Source organism: Epinephelus lanceolatus, chromosome 10 (genome assembly GCF_041903045.1).
Source record: "Epinephelus lanceolatus isolate andai-2023 chromosome 10, ASM4190304v1, whole genome shotgun sequence".
Taxonomy (NCBI): domain Eukaryota; kingdom Metazoa; phylum Chordata; class Actinopteri; order Perciformes; family Serranidae; genus Epinephelus; species Epinephelus lanceolatus.
In genome coordinates, this window is record NC_135743.1 from 11974743 (window position 1) to 11995890 (window position 21148).

Sequence of the window (21148 nt, forward strand, 5' to 3'; positions counted from 1 at the left end):
AAGAAATCCTGACAAGTTTCAGCTGGTTGCAATCTGCAACTAAATCCTACACTTTACTCCTTTAATGCAATATAGTAAGACTCATAAATTAAAACATCCTTATGAGACTAGATCAGTTGCTGACTGCCATGGAACGTGTTTTAGCAAATCCCCCTTTTTTGAATAGAGTGAGTTCTGTTGGTTAAATTCTCATATGTCATTCCAGGGTGTGCTGAACACTGCACGGTACATCAGGACACAAATAGAACCGCATGCATGATTTACAGGTTCACATGAGGTAATAGCTTGTGTCTCTGCCCAGTGCTGTTTCTAAATCTATCCTGCCCTTTAGACACAGATTACAGAGAGAGCTTTTGGAATTATGTATTTCATAATTAATTGTTGAATATAGTCACATTAACATTCGCCTTAATTGCTTAAAATATCCGCTTGTGGGTTAATAAAAGCTGCAACTCATCGCTCCCATTTTCAAAGGCTCTACCCGTGCGTGAGGGCTTGCCGTGACGTCAGCGCGTCTGTCATAGCTCAGCCAATCAGCGCTCACTCTGCGGTGCGGCGCCCCAGGATGATAGAGAGCTGAGGGGTCGGTGTTAAGTCATGAACTTCAGTAACTTCTCCACATCCCTCGGTTAAGGTGAGTCTGAATTTAGCTCCGCACACGCACTTTTCGGCTGTTACGTGTTAGCGGGCTGTGTGCTGGTCCCTCCTGGTGTTATGTGAGCGGACATTACCCAGTTTGAGCGACAGTTGGTGGGTGTAACCCAAACACCACTAGCTACCATTAGCTTAAATTTGGCTGCTCTCCTCGGCTGACTGACGCACGTCGAGCTAACGTAAATACTTTCTGTTAATGTCATTATCGTGGCACGGTTTGTTCGCCTAGCTTAGCGTTGAGACTGGTCTTCTGTGTCGCAGGGTCGGCTAACAGCTCTGAGGCTAGCTTACGGTTCTGTAGTCCCGCTTTGCTACCAGCTAGGGGAGGCTAGTGATGTCAACAAACATGGCAACTTTATTTGCAGAGCTCAGAGCTGGGACGGGCCCTCCGCGGTCTGACTGACTCATAATATACACTTTGCGGAGGATTTTTCACTGCCCAGCTTACTCCAACACAGCGGGGTCAACCTGGAGGACATTTGCACTAAAACGTTTAAGCAGCAGAGATTTTCACCTGAGCTGTCATCACCTGGGCTGCTGCATCTTCACCCAGAACACCACTGACTCCAAGGAGCTGCAGATGCACTTAAATTATGCAATGAGAACAGATTATATATGGAGACACGTAGCTTGGATCTGGTTCAGTGGGTCATGACCAGACAGGACATTTCTCAAGACTTAAATGTCAGGGCTGAGATTCTTGCCAGAGCTAATTTTAGCAATGCTGAGCTGGAGTTGGAGAGGAGAGCAAACTTGCAACCCAAGCCAGACAGACACCAGTGCATGCTCTGACTCCTAATACTCGTTTTTTGAGACTTTCAGGACAAAACAGTGAACTGTGCTCAGCTGTATTTTGCACAAGACTATAAATGTCTCTGTGTGAGGCTGCATGGCATGTCAGCACCCCACAAAGTTACAAACAATAGGTGTTACACTTTCACACTGAGCAGGATGTTAGAGTAGGTTGTGCATTCAAGATAAACAGATTAATCAGATTAATTTTGCCAGGTGCAAAATAAATAGACTCACTTGCCATTTTATTAGGTACACCTAGCTAAAAATGTATGTAGTTTGTATATAAAAGCCCTGCATCAAGCCCTAGCTTCATGAAGGTTATTATAAAACTGGTATAGCGAGGAGCTGGTTTAACTGCATGGTCATTTTGGAGGATGCAGTTTGTGGTGCTGTTGAACTGATTACCTCATTGATGTAATGGGGTCGACAAAATAACACCTGTCAGTATAACACATTACAAGTCAACAGCACCGCCACGATTACAGTGTTGAACCTCTCTGATAAAGTTTTAGCTAACACTGAACCTTACAACCGTCAGGACGGTAGGTTTTATTGCATTAGATTACATTCATTTAGCAATGTGTACCTAATATCGTAGCAACTGAGAGTATGCATTTATTAGAGCTGGACCCAAATATTCAACTATTTGGATTTTTGTTCGTTGGTTAGATTTTCGGTTTTCAACTTTGGGATTCGGATATTAGTTTGTTTTTTTCACAGGCCTTTGTCAGACATTGTCTATGATTCAGAGCCTATTATTATGTGCATTTATGTAAGTCTGTAATTTATTCATAGTGAGAAAGTGTCACAAGTTATTATTGTCACAAAAAGTGCATAAATAGGACCTTGTTCAGTCAAGCCCCTTGGGATTAAAAACACACCAAGCCTCTTGAAAAAAGTTGCGGCGCTTTGTCATCCATCTGAGAAGGGAGGAAATGTGTGGCTAAGTCATCTCTGAGTCGTGTTTACCACCCCACCCCATGGCCAAAAGCTTTGAATATTCGCTGTTGAGTACCACCATAGCTCCAGAGCCCCAAAAAATCTTATTCTGGACAGTCTTATATGTGTATATTGTTGGTTTGCATGCTAAAGTTCACTTCAAGACTGACCTGCCAAATGCAGGAAAACAAGTTTTACCGGTAAAAATAGTTCAAATACGGTTTCCATAGCTGCCAATGATATTTACGCAAATTTTGTATGATGGATCTTTTTTCCTTACTATTGAATTTCCAGTTAGATGGCTGTATTTCACCACATGGGAATGATAAGTTTAGTCTAATGTTAGGCTCAATAACCAGAGTGAGGGTATCTGGTACCTGCTTTCGTGGAGAAGAGAAATGAGTCTAAAGAGGTCGAAACTCCAGTAACACATGTGAACAGAACAAGTTTATTGTAGGACCAACGCTCTTATGAGATGGCAAGACTCAGTAACTATCCAGGTAGCAGAGAATTGAGATGGAAGTTTACAGAAGTTTAGGTTCCTGTAATGTTCTCCAGTACACTGGGCAGTTAATCAGCAACTGTTTAAACTGATGATTTGATTTTATGTGAATTGCTCACGGGCATAATATGTGAACTGTGGCCAACGCAGATGGAGCAAAGTGGAAAATATTGGCCTGAAAAAAATCAAATGTTCTTATTCAAATATTTATGTGTGGTTAGTCGGTGGGGTTATTTAGACACCAAAGCCTCACCTGCATTCCCTGCTACTGTCAACCTGTCACTGCATAATCTGTGTTTCACAATGTTTGCTCAATGGCACATGGAGAGGCCACTCTGTTCTTTGTAGATGAATGCATCTCATAAAAGTCCAGCTGTTACGTTCTGTTCTGTTCAGTTGAGTTCAGACAGCTTTATTTATCCCGGAAGGGCAAGTCAGTTTTGCAATCTACCCGGTTTGTACACAAATTCACAGGCAGAAACAAACAGCAAGCAACAGTCGTGATATGTCAGAGATCAATACATGGGCAGAAGATTCACACTGGCACTTTGTGTGGCCCCGTGCACACCAACTCACACGAGGACCAAGCAAAGAAATTACATGCTTCAATAAATAATTAGTAAACATAAATAATGTTTGTTTACATCAGTGGTGTATTGTCTGTGTCTACTTGCAGTGCACCTTCAGCCATGCCTGTGACATCTCAGCTGCTCAGGGGTTTGCCCCGTTCCAAGGTTTTGGCCTCCAGTCTGTTACCATGCCAACAACACCAGTCCCAGTTAGGACCCATCACTCACCGACCTGCCTCAAGACGGCCTTCTCACATATGGCAGAGCCACCAGCACTCAAGAAGTTACCGGGCAACCTCAGTGCTCCGCAGTTACATCCTCACACCCCCGCAGGTCAACTCGATTCTGAAAGCCAACGAGTACAGCTTCAAGGTGTGTGTGTGTGTCATTCAGGCAACTAACGCTGCAAATAAGTATTTTTGGTGTTGATTAATCCGTCAATTATTTTCTTGATTAATGGATTAGTTGTTTGGACTATAAAATGTAAGAAAATGGTGAAAAATTATCTGCGTTCCTTAGAGTCCAAGACGACGCCCTCAAATAACTTGTTTCTTCCACAGCCCACAGATCTTCATTTTACTGTCATAGAGGAGTAAAAAAACAAAAAATATTCACATTTAAGGAGCAGGAATCAAAGGAATTTGAATTTTTCCTTTTAAAAAAAATATGTATCTAATTAATTTATTATGAAAATAGTTGGCGATGAATTTAGTAGTCAACAATCTAGTAGCCAAATAATCGTTGCAGCTCTAATGCAAACATAAACAACATGCCCGGCCATCTCTACATTTAAGTTTTCATCTTAGGATTTTTATGTGTTGCGGTCCCAGGTGCCGGAGTTCGATGGGAAGAACGTGTCAGCAGTGATGGGTTTTGAGAGTAATCAGCTGCCAGCTAATGCTCCTATAGAAGACCGTCGAAGTGCAGCCACATGCCTGCAGACACGAGGAATGCTGCTGGGTGTGTTTGATGGCCATGCTGGCTGCGCCTGTGCACAGGTAAAGTTGACTCCATACGTGCATTGTTTAAGTGTGATTAAAGTATCTGCTACGGTCCTCATATCCACTCTCTACTCATGATACATAACAAAGGACTTGTTTTACTTGGGGACCTCTATTAATTTGTAATAACTGCAGAGGTTGTCTGTGATGTTAATCCCACATGAACCTGCCATATCCGTAATTTGTCAAGTAAGAATTCCACCTAAAATAACCACAGACACAGAGGTCATGTGATAATATTAGTCCTGCACAAACTGGCATCTCAGTGATTTTGGGTCGTATTTAGATTTTTTTATTTTCCCCGCAATTTCAGCCTCTTCCCTTTGTGAGAACTATGGAAGCTGCGTTGGCAATTAGAAATGAAAGTTTTGACATCATTTTGGGTGCAGGAGGCTCATCTCATGACAGCATGATCATGCATTGCAAAAAGAGGTAACTGAAATCATCACAAGATCAGAATTTTGAAAGATGATGAAAGGGATGACGTGACAGTGTTGCAGAGCCGGTCCTGTTTGTTTAACCCACATTTTCAAAAGGAAAAAAAAAACGAGGTAAACACTGTACTGTGTGCATCATGACCGGGAATGTGCCACGTGAAACACAGATAGGGGGCGGTGAAGAGAAATCACATAAGGTTCCCAGGTAGTGCTAGCTGTGTATGAATAGGGCTTTATTCTGCAACATTTTGAAACATGGCGCATGCTTAGAAAAGCCTGAAGCACTAAACATTAATTTTGTAAGCATTATAAACAGGCTGGTTGGAGGAACAGGAATATTTACACTTTCTACATACACGTTTCTACTATATGGTTATTAAAGCTTGTCCAGTAATTGGAACAATTTAAACTTTTGATGCTGAGATGTTAGAAGTCGCATATTTAAAGATCTATTTACAAGATAACTTTATATGTATTTTCATTTCTATACACTGTTGCACTGACAGTATTTTCCCGTCTCTCCTCCTCTCTGGCAGGCGCTGAGTGAGAGGTTATTCTACTACATAGCAGTGTCTCTGCTGCCCCACAACACACTGTGTGAGCTGGAGGCAGCGGTGGAGTCCGGCAGGGCCCTCAGTCCCATCCTGCAGTGGCACAAACACCCCAACGACTACTTCAGCAGGGAGGCTCAGACTCTCTACTTCAACAGCCTCCGAACATACTGGCAGGAGTTAATAGATCTCACCAGGTCAGCAGACGATTCACGGCTAAGTATACACAACAGCACCGTGGCAAAAATGCAGGCTTCTTCCTAAACTCCATTGAGGCTACCATGTTATTGACAGCTGGGGCTGCCTTCACTTGACAAGTTTTTTGGCTTTTACTAACTTTTGAAGCAGGTTTCATCTGTACCTTGTAGCAACACGCCCACACCAACACAGGCCCATCTGTTGTTTTGCCAATAGTGCTGCTGTTGTTGCTATCTGTCCTTGACCTGTGGCTTCCTCTTTCTCTCTGTGCTTCACACACAACTGCTCTCTCTCAATGTGTTCAGCCCAGGCGAAGTCCCAGACACCCGCGAGGCACTGCTGAATGCCTTCAAGAGGCTGGACAATGACATTTCTCTGGAGGCTCAGGTAGGAACTGTCTGCTGTCTTAAAAGGACAGTTCACCCAAAAATCAAAAATATATATTTTTTCCTACCTGTAGTGCTTTTTATCAGTCTAGATTGTTTTGGTTAGTTTTGGTATAATACATATATAATGGAGCTAGATGGCACTAAGCTTGGGGTGCTCAAAGCGCCAGTAAATACATTTGGAAAACTCAACAGCAATGTCTCTTTCCAGAAATCATGACCCAGTTACAAGATAATCCACAGACCTTGTTGTGAGCAGCTTCATGTAGGAACTATTTTCCTTCTACCTAACTACACCCACCAACCGTTTGACCACGCAGACAGAAGCATGCATCTACTCGTGGATGAGAGGCTCGTGCTTGTGACAGCGTGAGATGGAAACATTAATAGCATCACCCTCCTGTAATGTTAGCTAGCTCAGTGGTGCTAGGTGAGCTAGCAGTAAATGCACACTTCCTTCTGCGTGGTGATAAGGTTGGTGAGTGTAGCTAGGTAAAAAGAAAACAGTCTTGACTTTCTAAATTATCTTTTAAATTGATAAATATCACAGGTGTAATTAATGGCACTATTCAAACAGGATCAACCTAATATTTGTCTCTCATTATCATCATTAACTATCATACATATTACTTCCATAATGAGGTCTGATGGTGGTCCCCTGGGAGGGGAGGGAGTTTGCCTCTTAATTAGGGGCGTTCTTGGTCTAGGCTCTACTAAATGTATTAAATGCAATTAAGAAATTGGCACATATGTTTTGGAAATGAAAAGTTTGGACACACCTTCTCATTCAATGCGTTTTCTTTATTTTCATGACTATTTACATTGTAGATTCTCACTGAAGGCATCAAAACTATGAATGAACACATGTGGAGTTATGTACTTAACAAAAAAAGGTGAAATAACTGAAAACATGTTTTATATTCTAGTTTCTTCAAAATAGCCACCCTTTGCTCTGATTGCTGCTTTGCACACTCTTGGCATTCTCTCCATGAGCTTCAAGAGGTAGTCACCTGAAATGGTTTCCACTTCACAGGTGTGCCTTATCAGGGTTAATTAGTGGAATTTCTTGCTTTATCAATGGGGTTGGGACCATCAGTTGTGTTGTGCAGAAGTCAGGTTAATACACAGCCGACAGCCCTATTGGACAACTGTTAAAATTCATATTATGGCAAGAACCAATCAGCTAACTAAAGAAAAACGAGTGGCCATCATTACTTTAAGAAATGAAGGTCAGTCAGTCCGGAAAATTGCAAAAACTTTAAATGTGTCCCCAAGTGGAGTTGCAAAAACCATCAAGCGCTACAACGAAACTGGCACACATGAGGACCGACCCAGGAAAGGAAGACCAAGAGTCACCTCTGCTTCTGAGGATAAGTTCATCCGAGTCACCAGCCTCAGAAATGGCAAGTTAACAGCAGCTCAGATCAGAGACCAGATGAATGCCACACAGAGTTCTAGCAGCAGACCCATCTCTAGAACAACTGTTAAGAGGAGACTGCGCCAATCAGGCCTTCATGGTCAAATAGCTGCTAGGAAACCACTGCTAAGGAGAGGCAACAAGCAGAAGAGATTTGTTTGGGCCAAGAAACACAAGGAATGGACATTAGACCAGTGGAAATCTGTGCTTTGGTCTGATGAGTCCAGATTTGAGATCTTTGGTTCCAACCGCCGTGTCTTTGTGAGACGCAGAAAAGGTGAACGGATGGATTCCACATGCCTGGTTCCCACTGTGAAGCATGGAGGAGGAGGTGTGATGGTGTGGGGGTGTTTTGCTGGTGACACTGTTGGGGATTTATTCAAAATTGAAGGCACACTGAACCAGCATGGCTACCACAGCATCCTGCAGCGACATGCCATCCCATCCGGTTTGCGTTTAGTTGGATGATCATTTATTTTTCAACAGGACAATGACCCCAAACACACCTCCAGGCTGTGTAAGGGCTATTTGACCAAGAAGGAGAGTGATGGAGTGCTGCGGCAGATGACCTGGCCTCCACAGTCACCGGACCTGAACCCAATCGAGATGGTTTGGGGTGAGCTGGACCGCAGAGTGAAGGCAAAGGGGCCAACAAGTGCTAAACACCTCTGGGAACTCCTTCAAGACTGTTGGAAAACCATTTCAGGTGACTACCTCTTGAAGCTCATCGAGAGAATGCCAAGAGTGTGCAAAGCAGTAATCAGAGCAAAGGGTGGCTATTTTGAAGAAACTAGAATATAAAACATGTTTTCAGTTATTTCACCTTTTTTTGTTAAGTACATAACTCCACATGTGTTCATTCATAGTTTTGATGCCTTCAGTGAGAATCTACAATGTAAATAGTCATGAAAATAAAGAAAACGCATTGAATGAGAAGGTGTGTCCAAACTTTTGGCCTGTACTATATATATATTATATATATATATATATATATATATATATATATATATATATATATATATATATATATATATATATATATATATATATATATATATATATATATATATATAGCAATTTCTAAAGGTATCACTTCCCTTCTTTTTTTGGAAACACTTCTCATTTTCTACTCTGTTTATAAGCTGCTTGGTTTTTGCAACAGTCCCTGTAAATATAAAACACTTTACAATCAAATGAACACGTCTGCCATTTTCTAGAGTAGATGATAAAAGTATATTTGATCCTAAATACAGTGTAACCTCCAAGAATCAAGACTTGGAGGTTACACTGTATTTAGGATCTTCAACTGGGGGTCCTCAGAGTTATTGCAGGGGGGGTCACTTAATTATAGTTTAATCATTTTTACTTATTTATGACATAAATCCAATATATTTTGCCTTTGCAAAAAAAAATTTTTGTAGAAGTGGAGTTTCCTCCCTCACCTACCTGAAGAGCAAATACAGGTCAAGACTGCAGCCTGAGGCTAATATGGCCCTCTGCCTGACAACCTCCACCTGCCTAGTTAATATGCAACTCAGTTTTATGTAGGACGGGGTCCCTGCTTCATCTCTGTTTCAGCTAACAGGACTCCCTGCTCCAAGTTGTTCACGTCTGTATGACAGTATTAAATGTCTATCTTAGTTTGGGAAGTTGCCATTTGTACAGGTTGTCACACAAAACTTTCACTTGTACAGAACATCTTAGTTTCAAATGCAACGCAACGTTGCACATGGTTACAAAGTCGGCATCAATGCAGGCTCACTGGTTGGAGGGTTACATAACCCACTTCAGCTCCCTGCTAATTGGTTTGGGGGGGACACTTAATGTGGCGGACCCTCCACGTGCACACGAAAGTGGAGTAGCAGTGAGAAGGCAGAGGGTGTAGGGGGTGGTTTGGGAACAGCCCCAAGTAATTGATACTCATGTCTGAGTCAAATTGCAAGTCATTAAATTTGTTCTGAGCGCAGGATGTCAGTGCAGTCGCATGCATTAAGATGCATATTGAATATCACCTCTGCCATGTGGCAGCTGTGCCAAATAATAAGAAGAGCATCCAAATTTAAACTTTTATGGATTAAAGAGGAGCTCAGGTGTCACTGCCTCTACATGTAATTTAAACCATGCGCCACATCCTGTCTGGAAGCTCACACTGTCATACTGCCACACAGGTTGGAGACCCGAATGCCTTCCTGCACTACTGGGTCCTGAGAGTGGCCTTTTCTGGAGCAACAGCATGCGTGGCTCACATCGATGGATCAGACCTGTAAGGAGGATAAATACATGCACACACGTTCCTGTCAGTGTGTCAATAACACGTCTCAGCCTTGATTCTTCTCCTCTCTGTTTCTAAAGGTATATAGCCAATGCAGGAGACGCTCGGGCGGTATTGGGAGTGCAGGAGGAGGATGGTTCATTCAGCGCGCTCACACTCTCTAATGACCACAGTGCCCAGAATGAGGATGAGGTGGCTCGGATACGAAGTGAACACCCTCCATCAGAGAGGAAGACAGTTATCAGACAGGTAATACACCTGCTGATTTGCTCACTTTGGTCATTGTTTCAGCGTTTATTAAAACCTCTTCCTCTCTTTCTAATGTTTTCTTAATCAGGAACGCTTGCTCGGCCTCCTCATGCCGTTCCGTGCATTTGGGGATGTGAAGTTTAAGTGGAGTATTGAACTGCAGAAGTGTGTGTTGGAGTCTGGACCCGATCAGCTCCATGAAAATGAGCACACCAAGTTCATCCCTCCGAACTACCACACACCCCCCTACCTGACCGCCGAGCCGGAGATCACGTACCACAAACTGCGGCCGCAGGATCGCTTCATGGTGAGAGCAAACAAATCCTCTCCATACTTTTTCCATAATACAGCGATGCTTAACATCATTTCCAAAAAGGAGAAATTAATGACCATTTTGTTTCAGCTTTTTTCACAAATTTAAAAAAATATATCCATCATTAGAAGTTGCAATTTCTGTAAATCATCTTTCAACAACCTGTGCAGCTGCTTGAATCTCTTTTAAAGTTTGGAGTGGACGACTGTTTCCCAGAGGGGTATGAACAGCCATAAATCGCTGAATTAATCGAAATACGGCCGACAATTTGGAGGTCTGGAATCAGGCTGGGAGGTCTCTGCCCTCTCCTAAATGCTAGAATGATATTAGGAGACATTATGGATCTGGCATCTCTCTTTTAGATGGGAAACAATAAAGGGACAGTTCCCCCTCAAATCAAAAATACATACTTTCCCCCATACCTCAGGGTTTCCGCAGGTCCTTAAAAAGTCTTAAATGTCTTAAATTCAGTGTTAAAAATATCAGGCTTTACAGTCATGTGAAGCCTTATTGTAACAGACATTTTTATCTTATTTAGTTTAGCCACCTTTTTATTTCTTTTTGTCAAATGAGTCAAGCTCTTTTGTGTGAAAGTCCACATTTATGATGTTACAAGTCTTTAAACCTACCACTGAACATAATGCTGTCTTTTTTCCTTATACTTGCACTTGTTGGCAAAATGAAGATTAACCTAACTCACTCTAATAACCATTTTCCTACATAAAACCTACCTCTGCACAGGACCACACAAACTACTTAAGTTTCTATTTACTGGCAGTGGTTGAATAAGATTATTTGTCCAAAAATCAGTCTTAAATTTGGTTAGAAATATATATATATAAAAAAATTGAAAAATAAATTGAAAAATAAAAATACAGTTGCAATCAAATTTATTCAACCCCCATTGCATATTAGGCTTATTGGCAAAATATACAATTTCTCAGCTGTTTGCAATAAACAAATTACACAAGAACTGTTTAAGTAGTTCAATGAAACTAATATTACAAGGGTTTTGATCCAAATTCAACACAAAATGCTACTTTTAATGACTACTGCAGTCTCAAAATTATTCAACCCCTTCATGACAAGCATCTTCAGTACTTAGTAGAGCACCCTTTTGCTGTTGTGACCTGCTGCAAACGTGATGCATAGCCAGACACCAGCTTCAGACAGCGTTCCTGAGGAATCTTAGCCCATTCCTCATGGGCAATGGCCTCCAGTTCAGTAATATTCTTGGGTGTGTGTTTTGCAACCGCCTTCTTCAAATCCCACTAGAGATTTTCTATGGGGTTCAAGTCAGGCGACTGTGACGGCCACTCTAGAATCTTCCATTTCTTCTTCTGAAACCAATCCTTGGTGGACTCTTGAGGTATGCTTGGGATCATTATCCTGTTGGAAGGTCCAATGACACCCAAGCTTCAGCTTCCTCACAGACGGCACAACGTTTTTACCTAAGATTTCCTGATACTTGACTGAATCCATCGTGCCCTCCACACGCTGCAGGTTTCCAGTGCCAGAGGCAGCAAAGCAGCCCCAGAGCATCACTGAGCCACCACCATGCTTCACTGTAGGCAGGGTGTTCTTTTCAGCATATGCTTCATTCTTCTTCCTCCAGACATACTGCTGTTCCATAGGCCCGAAGAGTTCCAGTTTTGTTTCATCGCTCCATAGAACAGAATTCCAAAACTTCTGTGGCTTATTTATATGGTTTTGAGCATATTGGAGCCGACTTTTCTTGTGCTTTTGGGTCAGTAGTGGTGTACGTCTTGGAGTCCGGGCATGGAGCCCTTCGGTGTTTAGTATGCGCCTTATTGTACAAACTGAAACCTCAGTGCCTGCTGCCACCAAGTCTTGCTGCAGGTGTTTTGCAGTCACTCGAGGGGTTTTGACCACTTGCCTCCTCAGGAATCTGGTGGCAGCCGCTGATAGTTTCCTCTTTCTGCCACGTCCAGGTAGTGTAGCCACTGTTCCTTTAACTTTGAACTTGCGAACTATGCTACAAACTGTATCTCTAGGAACATTCAGAGCTTTTGCTATCTTTTTGTATCCTTTTCCTAGTGTTTGTGCAAGGCAATGATTTCTTCTCTGAATTTTTTGGACAATTCTTTTGACTTAGCCATATTTCTAACATGCAATCAAACGTCACTCTCAACAAACCCCTAGCCAGTCCAGGTATTTATGTGTTCTGTCTCAAGCACACCTGAACTAATGAAGCCCTTGATTAGTTGCACCAGGTGTGCTTGAAACAGGGGGTTGAATAATTCTGATTAGTTGCATCAGGTGTGCTTGAGACAGGGGGTTGAATAATTTTGAGACTGCAGGAGTGATTAAAAGTAGCATTTTGTGTTGAATTTGGATAAAACCCATGGTAGTATTAGTTTTATTAAACTATTTCAACTGTTCTTGTCTACTTTGTTTATTGCAAACAGCTGAAAAATTGTACATTTTGCCAGTAAGCCTAATATGCAATGGGGGTTGAATAATTTTGATTGCAACTGTAAACACCCTTTTTTGATTTTTTTTTTTACGGTAAAACGTGTCTTTTTCACAGGCGCTATCCAGCTTCTAGGCTCATGATTGCATGTTGTTTGGCATACTTTATTATCTCTCTGGTTAGTGTGAATTAAGGGCTGTATGACCTTTGCAGACAAAGACTGTTTGTGAAGAAAGAATTTCCAGTGGCAGTATTTCTTAAAGTGGACATGGAGTGTTTTGTAATGAAGCTCATTTAATGATGTCACTCTTGGCATAATGTGAGTGACATGGCTAATCTGTTACAATCAATTGTGAGTCAGACTTCTCTCTGTCTGTCCCTGCAGGTGATTGGCTCTGACGGCCTCTGGGAGACCCTCCACAGACAGGAGGTGGTTCGTATCGTGGGGGAGTATTTAACAGGGGTGCACCAGCGTCAGCCCCTCAAAGTCGGAGGCTACAAAGTCACCCTGGGACAGATGCAGGGGCTGCTCGAAGAGAGAAAGGCCCGCGTGTCTTCAGCTTTCGAGGATCAGAACTCAGCGACCCACCTGATGCGCCACGCAGTGGGGAACAACGAATTTGGCACGGTCGACCACGAGAGGCTGTCGAAAATGCTCTCGCTGCCCGAGGAGCTGGCTCGCATGTACCGCGATGACATCACCATTATCATCTGTCAGTTCAACCCCCATGTGATCGGAGCACAGAGACAGGACGAGCAGTCCTGAGCTGCATAAAAGCCATCCACTGAAGCGTACGCACACTTCAGTAACTGCGTAACCTTAGATATACATACGAGCACACTCTGTGGACAAAAAGGCCATATTGAGAAAATATCTGTCCAGCGGTCGGAATGAATCATTTTAACTCTATTTATGTACAGGATTTGTATGTTTGTATGCAGTCACGAGAAGATCAAGTTCCTCATGAAGTCCAAAGATCTTCGTTGGATCGGAGTCTCTTTTACAACATGCTGCAAATATCCTCTGGTAACCGTTTCATACTCACCTCTCTGCGTGGCTGACAAAATGCTGTTACAAACTGATTTTTGTGCCAAAATATTCAACCTCCTCGTCTGCAAAGACTCGACGCCGGGGTTGAAATTACAGAGATTCCAAAGAGGGTGAAGGTTGGGATTTTACAAGTAAAGAGGCCGTGACTGATGCAGCACTGACTCGACCTCCTCCCTCTGACCCCCTTTACACCTGGCATTAAAATGCATTTTGGGTGATCGGGTCACAGTGGTCTCTGTCTCATCTGACGCTAAAGGCTCATTTATTTTCCCTTTGTGTTCAAAAATAGCTGCGTTCATTTCAAACGTGACAGGTGCTGCCACATACGTCCATGTGTCCTTTATGTTGACATAGATACATCCACTAGATGGCGCTAGAAGGGAGAATCAAAGGGTCATGACAACAAAGAGGTTGTATAATAATGTACCTTTTAACGCGGCAGCATTGTAGACGGCAGTGATTTACATGGCCATATTATGACACGTGGCTGGAGAATTCTTTTCACTGTAGAATCAATCTGTTTGGTTCTGCCATTTTTAAAAAGTCTCATTCGAACTATGCTACACTGCCCCCATGATCTCTGGTGGTACGGCTCTGTTTTGTCCGAATCTGTCAGCTTTCAGAAAACATGCAAAAATACAGACGAAGTGAACGCAGAACAGACAGAAGGCTCTGTCTGTGTCCACATACGCATCTAACATTAAGCGAACATGCACTATAACACCCCTGAGTTGTCTCGCTCATCTGTATTGTATCCCTCCTGTTGGTCTTTACAATCATTAGGCCTGTTTGACCCTTGTTGACCTCGCTGTTACCTTCTAACTCTTCCTGACTGGCTCCATAGCAAAGATTTTTTTTTAAATAATTGTTTTATTTTTACACCAGTATTGGCTACGAAAACCGCAGAAAATATGATGTGAGCCCTGTGTCATTTTAGTTAGTTTTTTAATTTTTAAAATAAAAATATTTTTAAAATTCTTATGCTAATAGTAGTTGACAGACGGGGGAGGGGCCTGTTTGGACTTGGTTCAGTTGTTTGAGCCCGACAGAGCGATCAGGTCTAGATGTGGACACTTAAGACACATATTAACACCAGATTTCAATGTAATCAAGTTAAATCATAGCTGGGCACAATCTGGAGACAAGACACATTGTAATGCGAGGTGTAAAAGGGATCTCTCATATGGACTCTAACTGGCCTCTGCCATTATAAGCCCAACGCTCTTCCTGTGCAGTCTGGTTTTGTTGTTTGCATCCCAGGCACACTCTCTCTCACCTTCCAGGCTGCTCCTCCATCTGTTACAACACAGCACTGTTGCATCTGTTCGTTTTTACGTCTTCGTATAAGTCATTGTATGATATATTCTTAGCAGTGTCCAAACATACTCGTTTTGTTCTGCATTTACACGTCAGCCTGTGACGTTTACTCCAGCACTCTGGGTTTCAGGTGACACAGTAACTATCAGGTTTCGGTGCTGACTTTGAGCTCTCCGCAGACACATTGAGTAAAATGAAAGTTTGTTGTTCTTTTCCCACGTTTTTTGTGGATTTAAAGGGACGTGTGTGTGTGTAGAGTTTCTCTTGCCTTACATTATTTTTTTCTGATGGGTCATTAGCACTTAACAGTTGGTTACAGTTTGGGGTTTTATTACTCATGACAGCCATGGTGAAAGCAGAAGCAGCCCATTCTCCTGATACTCTCCAGTTAAACACTAATGACGGGGTTGTATCTGTGTGTGTATATGTGTATTTAAGAGCAGAATGTAAAAAGGAGCTGTTTGAATATTAAATATTATTTATTCAGCTTTTGCAGCATGTTACACGTCTTTATCTACAGTTTTATGTATAAATTGTAACTTATGTGGGTTTTGTATATGGAATGGTTTAATAAAACACTGATATACACCACGTGGTACTGTTGTCGTGTGTTTTGGTTGACACAGGCAGGCAGGCAGCGGTGGACATGTTGTAACATCCCTTAACACAATGACCCCCTAACCTCGACCCACTGGAAGGTCAGTGTGCGTAAGGCTGCAGCTGTGGCGTCAGCTGGTGAGTCATATGTCAGCACTCAGTGAGTTCAGTGTTACGTGTGTCAGTGACCTGTTATCAGTGGTGAATTATAACAAACAGTACATTAACTCACTGTACTGTCAGTCAGATGGGAAACAAATAATCAGTGACTTTTGATTGTTGGTATTTTTTTAAAGAAATGTTTCTTGCAAAGTTTAAGCTTCTTAAGTGTGACAATTTCCTACTTTTTTGTCTTAAAGGGACAGTTCACCCCAAAATTAAGAGCACATATTTTTCCTTTACCTGTAGTGCTATTTATCAGCCTTGATTGTTTTGGTGTGAGCTGTCAAGTGTTAGAGATATCAGCCGTGGAGATGTCTGCCTTCTCTTAAATATAATGGAGCTAGATGGCACTAAGCTTGGGGTGCTCTAAGTGTCAAAAAATGCATTTAAAAAAAACTCAACAGCAATGTCTCTTTCCAGGAATCATGACCGTGTTACTCAAGATAATCCACAGACCTTGTTGTGAGCAGTTTCATGAAGGAACTATTTTCCTTCGACCGACCTACACCCACCAACTGTATCACTGCGCAGAAGGAAGCGTGCATCTGCTCATGGACGAGGGGTTCGTGCCCATGACAGTGTGAGATGATAAACAATAATTGCATCCTCCTCAGCTGAGCTCTAACGTTAGCTAGCTCAGTGGTGCGAGGTGAGCTAGCATTAGATGCATGTTTCCTTCTGAGCAGTGATACAGTTGGTGGGTGTAGTTTGGTAGACTGAAAATAGCTCCTACATGAAACTGCTCTCAACAAGGTCTGTGGATTATCTTGAGTAACCGGGTCATGATTTCTGTAAAGAGTCATAGCTGTTGAGTTTTTTTAAATGTATTTTTTGGCGCGTTGAGCACCACAAGCTGAGTGCCATCTAGTTCCATTATATTGGAGGGAAGGCAACTGACACCAAAGCAATCCAGACTGATAAATTGCAGATTTTTGACTATGGGGTGAAGTGTCCCTTTAAATTACAGTCAAGTAAATAATTATGTGCAAAGTGTGAAATGTGACAGGCGTTTCTCTCCAGTTTCTGACGTTTTACAAACCAAACAAGTGAGGAAATTATCACGGAGACAATTGGCATGATCCATAATGAAATTATAATTATTTACATTCCACAATAAAAAATGTAAAAATGACAACTGTATAGTGCTGCTTACACATTGATGCTTTGGTATTGACTATCTAATGATATAACATTGTAACACTCTAAAGGGCAGTGGAAGAAGAAGCACTCAGGTCTTTCATTTCAGTAAAAAATAGCAGTACTACAGTATTAAAAGACTGCTACATGTAAAATACCTGCATTCAAAACTTTACCTAAGTAAAATTGTAAAATTGTTAGCATCAAAATGTACTAAAAGTTACAATAAATTAAAGTACTCATTAAGCAGACTTGCCAAGAATGAAATGTATGTTATGTTACTGGATTATAATTATTTATGCATTAACGTGTAAACAGCTGGTAAAGATGGAGCCAATTTTAATTAGAATTTTCTGCACTGATTACTTCTACTTTTACTACTTAAAGCACATGATCCTGGTGATACTTACGTACTTTAAACCCAATAACATTCTCAATGCATGACTTTTATTTGTAATGGAGTTTTTTTTTTCTTCACTGTGGTATTGCTACTTTTACTCTCCACACCACTGACAGTGACACCACGGGCAACACAGACACAGTCACCTGCCACTAGATGGCGCTGCAGTATTAGACAGGACAGTGTCTCATAGAGGAGGTTTGACTATGATGAAAACATTGACATCAGCTGTATGATATATCTACTAACAACTTACTTATAGGGTGTAAATGTAAAGAAAAGTAAGGATTAAATATACTGTTTTGTCTATTCACCTAACTGTGGATAAAAAACAATCTGCTGGGAATATAAATTGTCTGGTTTTCCATTAAAGTATAACCTCTTTCAAACAGTATCTTCATCACTAATACAACAGCCAAGTTGATTTTGAAGTTCTTTTAAAACATGAATTACTTTCAGGCATCACCCACAAAGTTCAAAGTATTATATTATGATTTTTTTTATGTTTTAAGAACATTGTAAATCTGTTTTTAAAAAGTAAAAATGAAACTTAAAACTGTCTCATTATGAAGGATCTATGTAACTGATCAAAACTATCCTCACATGGCTCCAGATAACAGCACACGGTGAATATTGCAGACTGTATTAATAACGTCCTGTCTTCATTTGCAAATAAAACTTTTATACATGTTTCCTGTTGTGCCACAAATGGTCACAGGAAACTTTACTTTAAGCCAACATCTCTTTTTGATCGTCATCGTGATGACTGGACACTTGCTGTGTTTGGTTTATAGGTGACATTCAGTGAGTTACTGGAAATAAACACAACATTTTGGTTAGCTGTTTGCCTCATTTCCGCTGCAGCACGGATGTTTTTCCAGATCTAGTTCATAACAGCAGCCTGAATGACATTCGCTTATGGAATTTGTTTATATGCTTAGACTTTTCCGTGGGATTAAGACGCAGGATGTGTAATAAAATCATCCCACATAAAATGACTGTCTGATGTGTTTAAACAGAGTAGAGCTCAACACCTAATTTATTTAAAGTGATCCACCACTGGGGGCAGTCACAGCTGGTCAGGCTGTGCTGTGGAAAATGATATGACAACATTGTTTTTATCCACACAGAATAAAATAACTGGCATTTAAAACCACTTTTGGTTAAATTTTAAAAGCAGAGTTTATCTGTTGATCATTTTACAAAGAACAGAGATGGTCTCTTTGAAGTAGAAACACTCATAAATCTACAAAATGTTGGTAATAAATGAGATTGATGTTTGATGTTCCAATTTGAAGTTTACTGCTGGGTCAAGGAAAAGGGCGGTTTAGCTACTACCGAATAAAACATATTTTTTAAAAGATAAATAAAGACTTTCAAATATCATAATAAAATAAATAAAAGTCTGCATAAAAAATTGAGAAAAAATGGATTATAAAGGTAAGACATTAATTTCCAGAATATATTTTTCAAAGTTATACATTTATTTGATAACACTTTACAATAACCACCATTTATAAAGGGTAAATGCTAGTTACTTAAGCTTAAGTTATTTTACTGTTAACAAACAATGAAATTAAAATATTAAAATATATATATATCAGTAATGCTATAATTAATGGTATTTTAACTTTTTACTGTTGCACACAATTATAACATTTTATTAACTATATTAAGTGTTTGTTAATGGTTATTTTTTGGTTTATAAACATCTGTAAACATTATTTGGGTGGCCATAAAGTTGCATTTTGTAGAAATGCACTGCATAGTTTTTATTAAACATTTAACAAGGTATTAAAAATTATCAGTTATAACTTTATAATAGCCATACAATAATGTTAATAGACAGTTTACAAACCAATTATTAACCATTAACCAATACTTAACATAGTTAATAAAGTGTTGTAAATGATAAACTGTTAAAATGAAATACACTGAACAAAAATATAAATGCAACACTTTTGTTTTTGCTCCCATTTTTCATGAGCTGAACTCAAAGATCTAAAACATTTTCTATACACACAAAAGACCATTTCCCTCAAATATTGTTCACAAATCTGTCTAAATCTGTGTTAGTGAGCACTTCTCCTTTGCCGAGATAATCCATCCCACCTCACAGGTGTGGCATATCAAGATGCTGATTAGACAGTATGATTATTGCACAGGTGTGCCTTAGGCTGGCCACAATAAAAGGCCACTCTGAAATGTGTAGTTTTGCTTTATTGGGGGTTATTGGGGGTTATTGGGGGTTCTTGGGGGGGGGGGGGGGGGGGGTCAGAAAACCAGTCAGTATCTGGTGTGACCACCATTTGCCTCACGCAGTGCAACACATCTCCTTCGCATAGAGTTGATCAGGTTGTTGATTGTGGCCTGTAGAATGTTGGTCCACTCCTCTTCAATGGCTGTGCGAAGTTGCTGGATATTGGCAGGAACTGGAACACGCTGTCGTATACGCCGATCCAGAGCATCCCAAACATGCTCAATGGGTGACATGTCCGGTGAGTATGCTGGCCATGCAAGAACTGGGATGTTTTCAGCTTGCAGGAATTGTGTACAGATCCTTGCAACATTGATTGTTAACAATAAAATACTATTAACCAAAGTTTAATTAACTAACAATTTACCAGTTATAAAGTGTTAACATGGAGTTTTCCTTCTTTCCCTCCAGACGTTGCATCACTAATGACCACAGGACCGAGCGGTTACTTATATATACATGATATAATAGTTTCACATTTTTACTTCCGCAACATATTTATGTAACTGTGTAAATAATCTCTTGGAGTGTGCTGTGTGCTGTGTACAGTATGTACTATGTGCATTGTACTAATGTGTTCTGGATCCAAGCCAGATGCTAAGCTCTTGAGGTCATTGTGTTATGTTTGCATTATTGTCTTTGTCTGTTGTAAAGCAGAATAAAATGCTCTTCAAATACGATTGCAATAAATTGGTTGACAGATGTATGACTAACACGTTTTTGACTTGGTGACTTGGTTTTTTAATTGTGGGCCATATACAGAAAAATAAAAGGAGATATGGGCCAAACAATATTAAATGTATAGTTTTTAACCAGTTACACAGAAAATTAGTTTTTCTAGACCAGAAAAGTGCATTTGCCGTAGAAAATCAATCTTTTTTTAAAATTACTACACAACATTACTAAATATTATTGTTTGATATGACAGTGGTTGCCTGGTGCCAACATACTACAAAAAGTATTTCTATATCTTCTGTCCTTTCAGGTCCACCGCCATGTTTACTGAGGGAAATCAGAGTACCTCAGAGATGATGCTTTTCTGTAGTCCAAGGCGGAAGTTAGCATCGTGCTGTTTCCCTCGTCAAAATGCCTACAGACTTTTCCATTGGACTTTGAATTACTAAAGAAAATAAGCTTTGTGGCAAACTTAAGTTCATGCTGAGTAAATCAGAACCAAGTTTTCGTTAATGTGTTGCCTATTTCTCGCCCAAAATGTTTCCAAAAAGATATATTAGCTTACCGTTTAACAGTAATTCAGGACCGTTTGTTACCAGCCGGCCGCCATCTTGTTTCCTGTGGGATAAATGGCTCGTCACCTACAAGCGGAAGTTGGTTTGCTGTTGTGCAAAGCATTCTGGTAGTTGTAGGTTTTCTAGCCTTTCCCCTCTATTTTCTCTGATTGTGTAGCACCAATTTAAAAAGCATTTCTACTGCATAGACAGCCTAGTTTCATGAAAAGATGATTTTTCCAGCAGTGAAGTGCTTTTTAAGAAGTAGGAGAATTTTCTTA

At 40.7% G+C, this 21148-nt stretch overlaps 1 protein-coding gene across 2 annotated transcripts; it reads left to right on the forward strand.

The window, feature by feature from the left end:
• The first annotated feature begins 538 nt into the window (after positions 1–538).
• Positions 539–15676, forward strand: pdp1 (pyruvate dehydrogenase phosphatase catalytic subunit 1). 2 transcript variants are annotated; one of them, XM_033641271.2, is made up of 9 exons: positions 539–634; positions 3567–3831; positions 4290–4457; positions 5434–5645; positions 5952–6033; positions 9618–9712; positions 9802–9970; positions 10059–10277; positions 13103–15676. In XM_033641271.2, exons 2-9 carry the CDS (start codon positions 3580–3582, stop codon positions 13481–13483), a joined length of 1578 nt encoding a protein of 525 aa, XP_033497162.1. In that variant the 5' UTR covers positions 539–634; positions 3567–3579; the 3' UTR covers positions 13484–15676. The 2 variants fall into 2 exon arrangements, with proteins under 2 accessions (XP_033497162.1, XP_033497163.1); XM_033641272.2 differs by lacking the exon at positions 539–634 and adding an exon at positions 721–833.
• Positions 15677–21148: the final 5472 nt, after the last annotated feature.

Bases quoted from the DNA above. Each gene is read 5' to 3' on its own strand.
- pdp1 (XM_033641271.2), top strand. From the start codon at position 3,580: ATGCCTGTGACATCTCAGCTGCTCAGGGGTTTGCCCCGTTCCAAGGTT. The intron at 5,646-5,951 runs GTCAGCAGACGA...CAATGTGTTCAG, and splicing joins GAGTTAATAGATCTCACCAG to CCCAGGCGAAGTCCCAGACA. The intron at 9,971-10,058 runs GTAATACACCTG...TTTCTTAATCAG, and splicing joins GGAAGACAGTTATCAGACAG to GAACGCTTGCTCGGCCTCCT.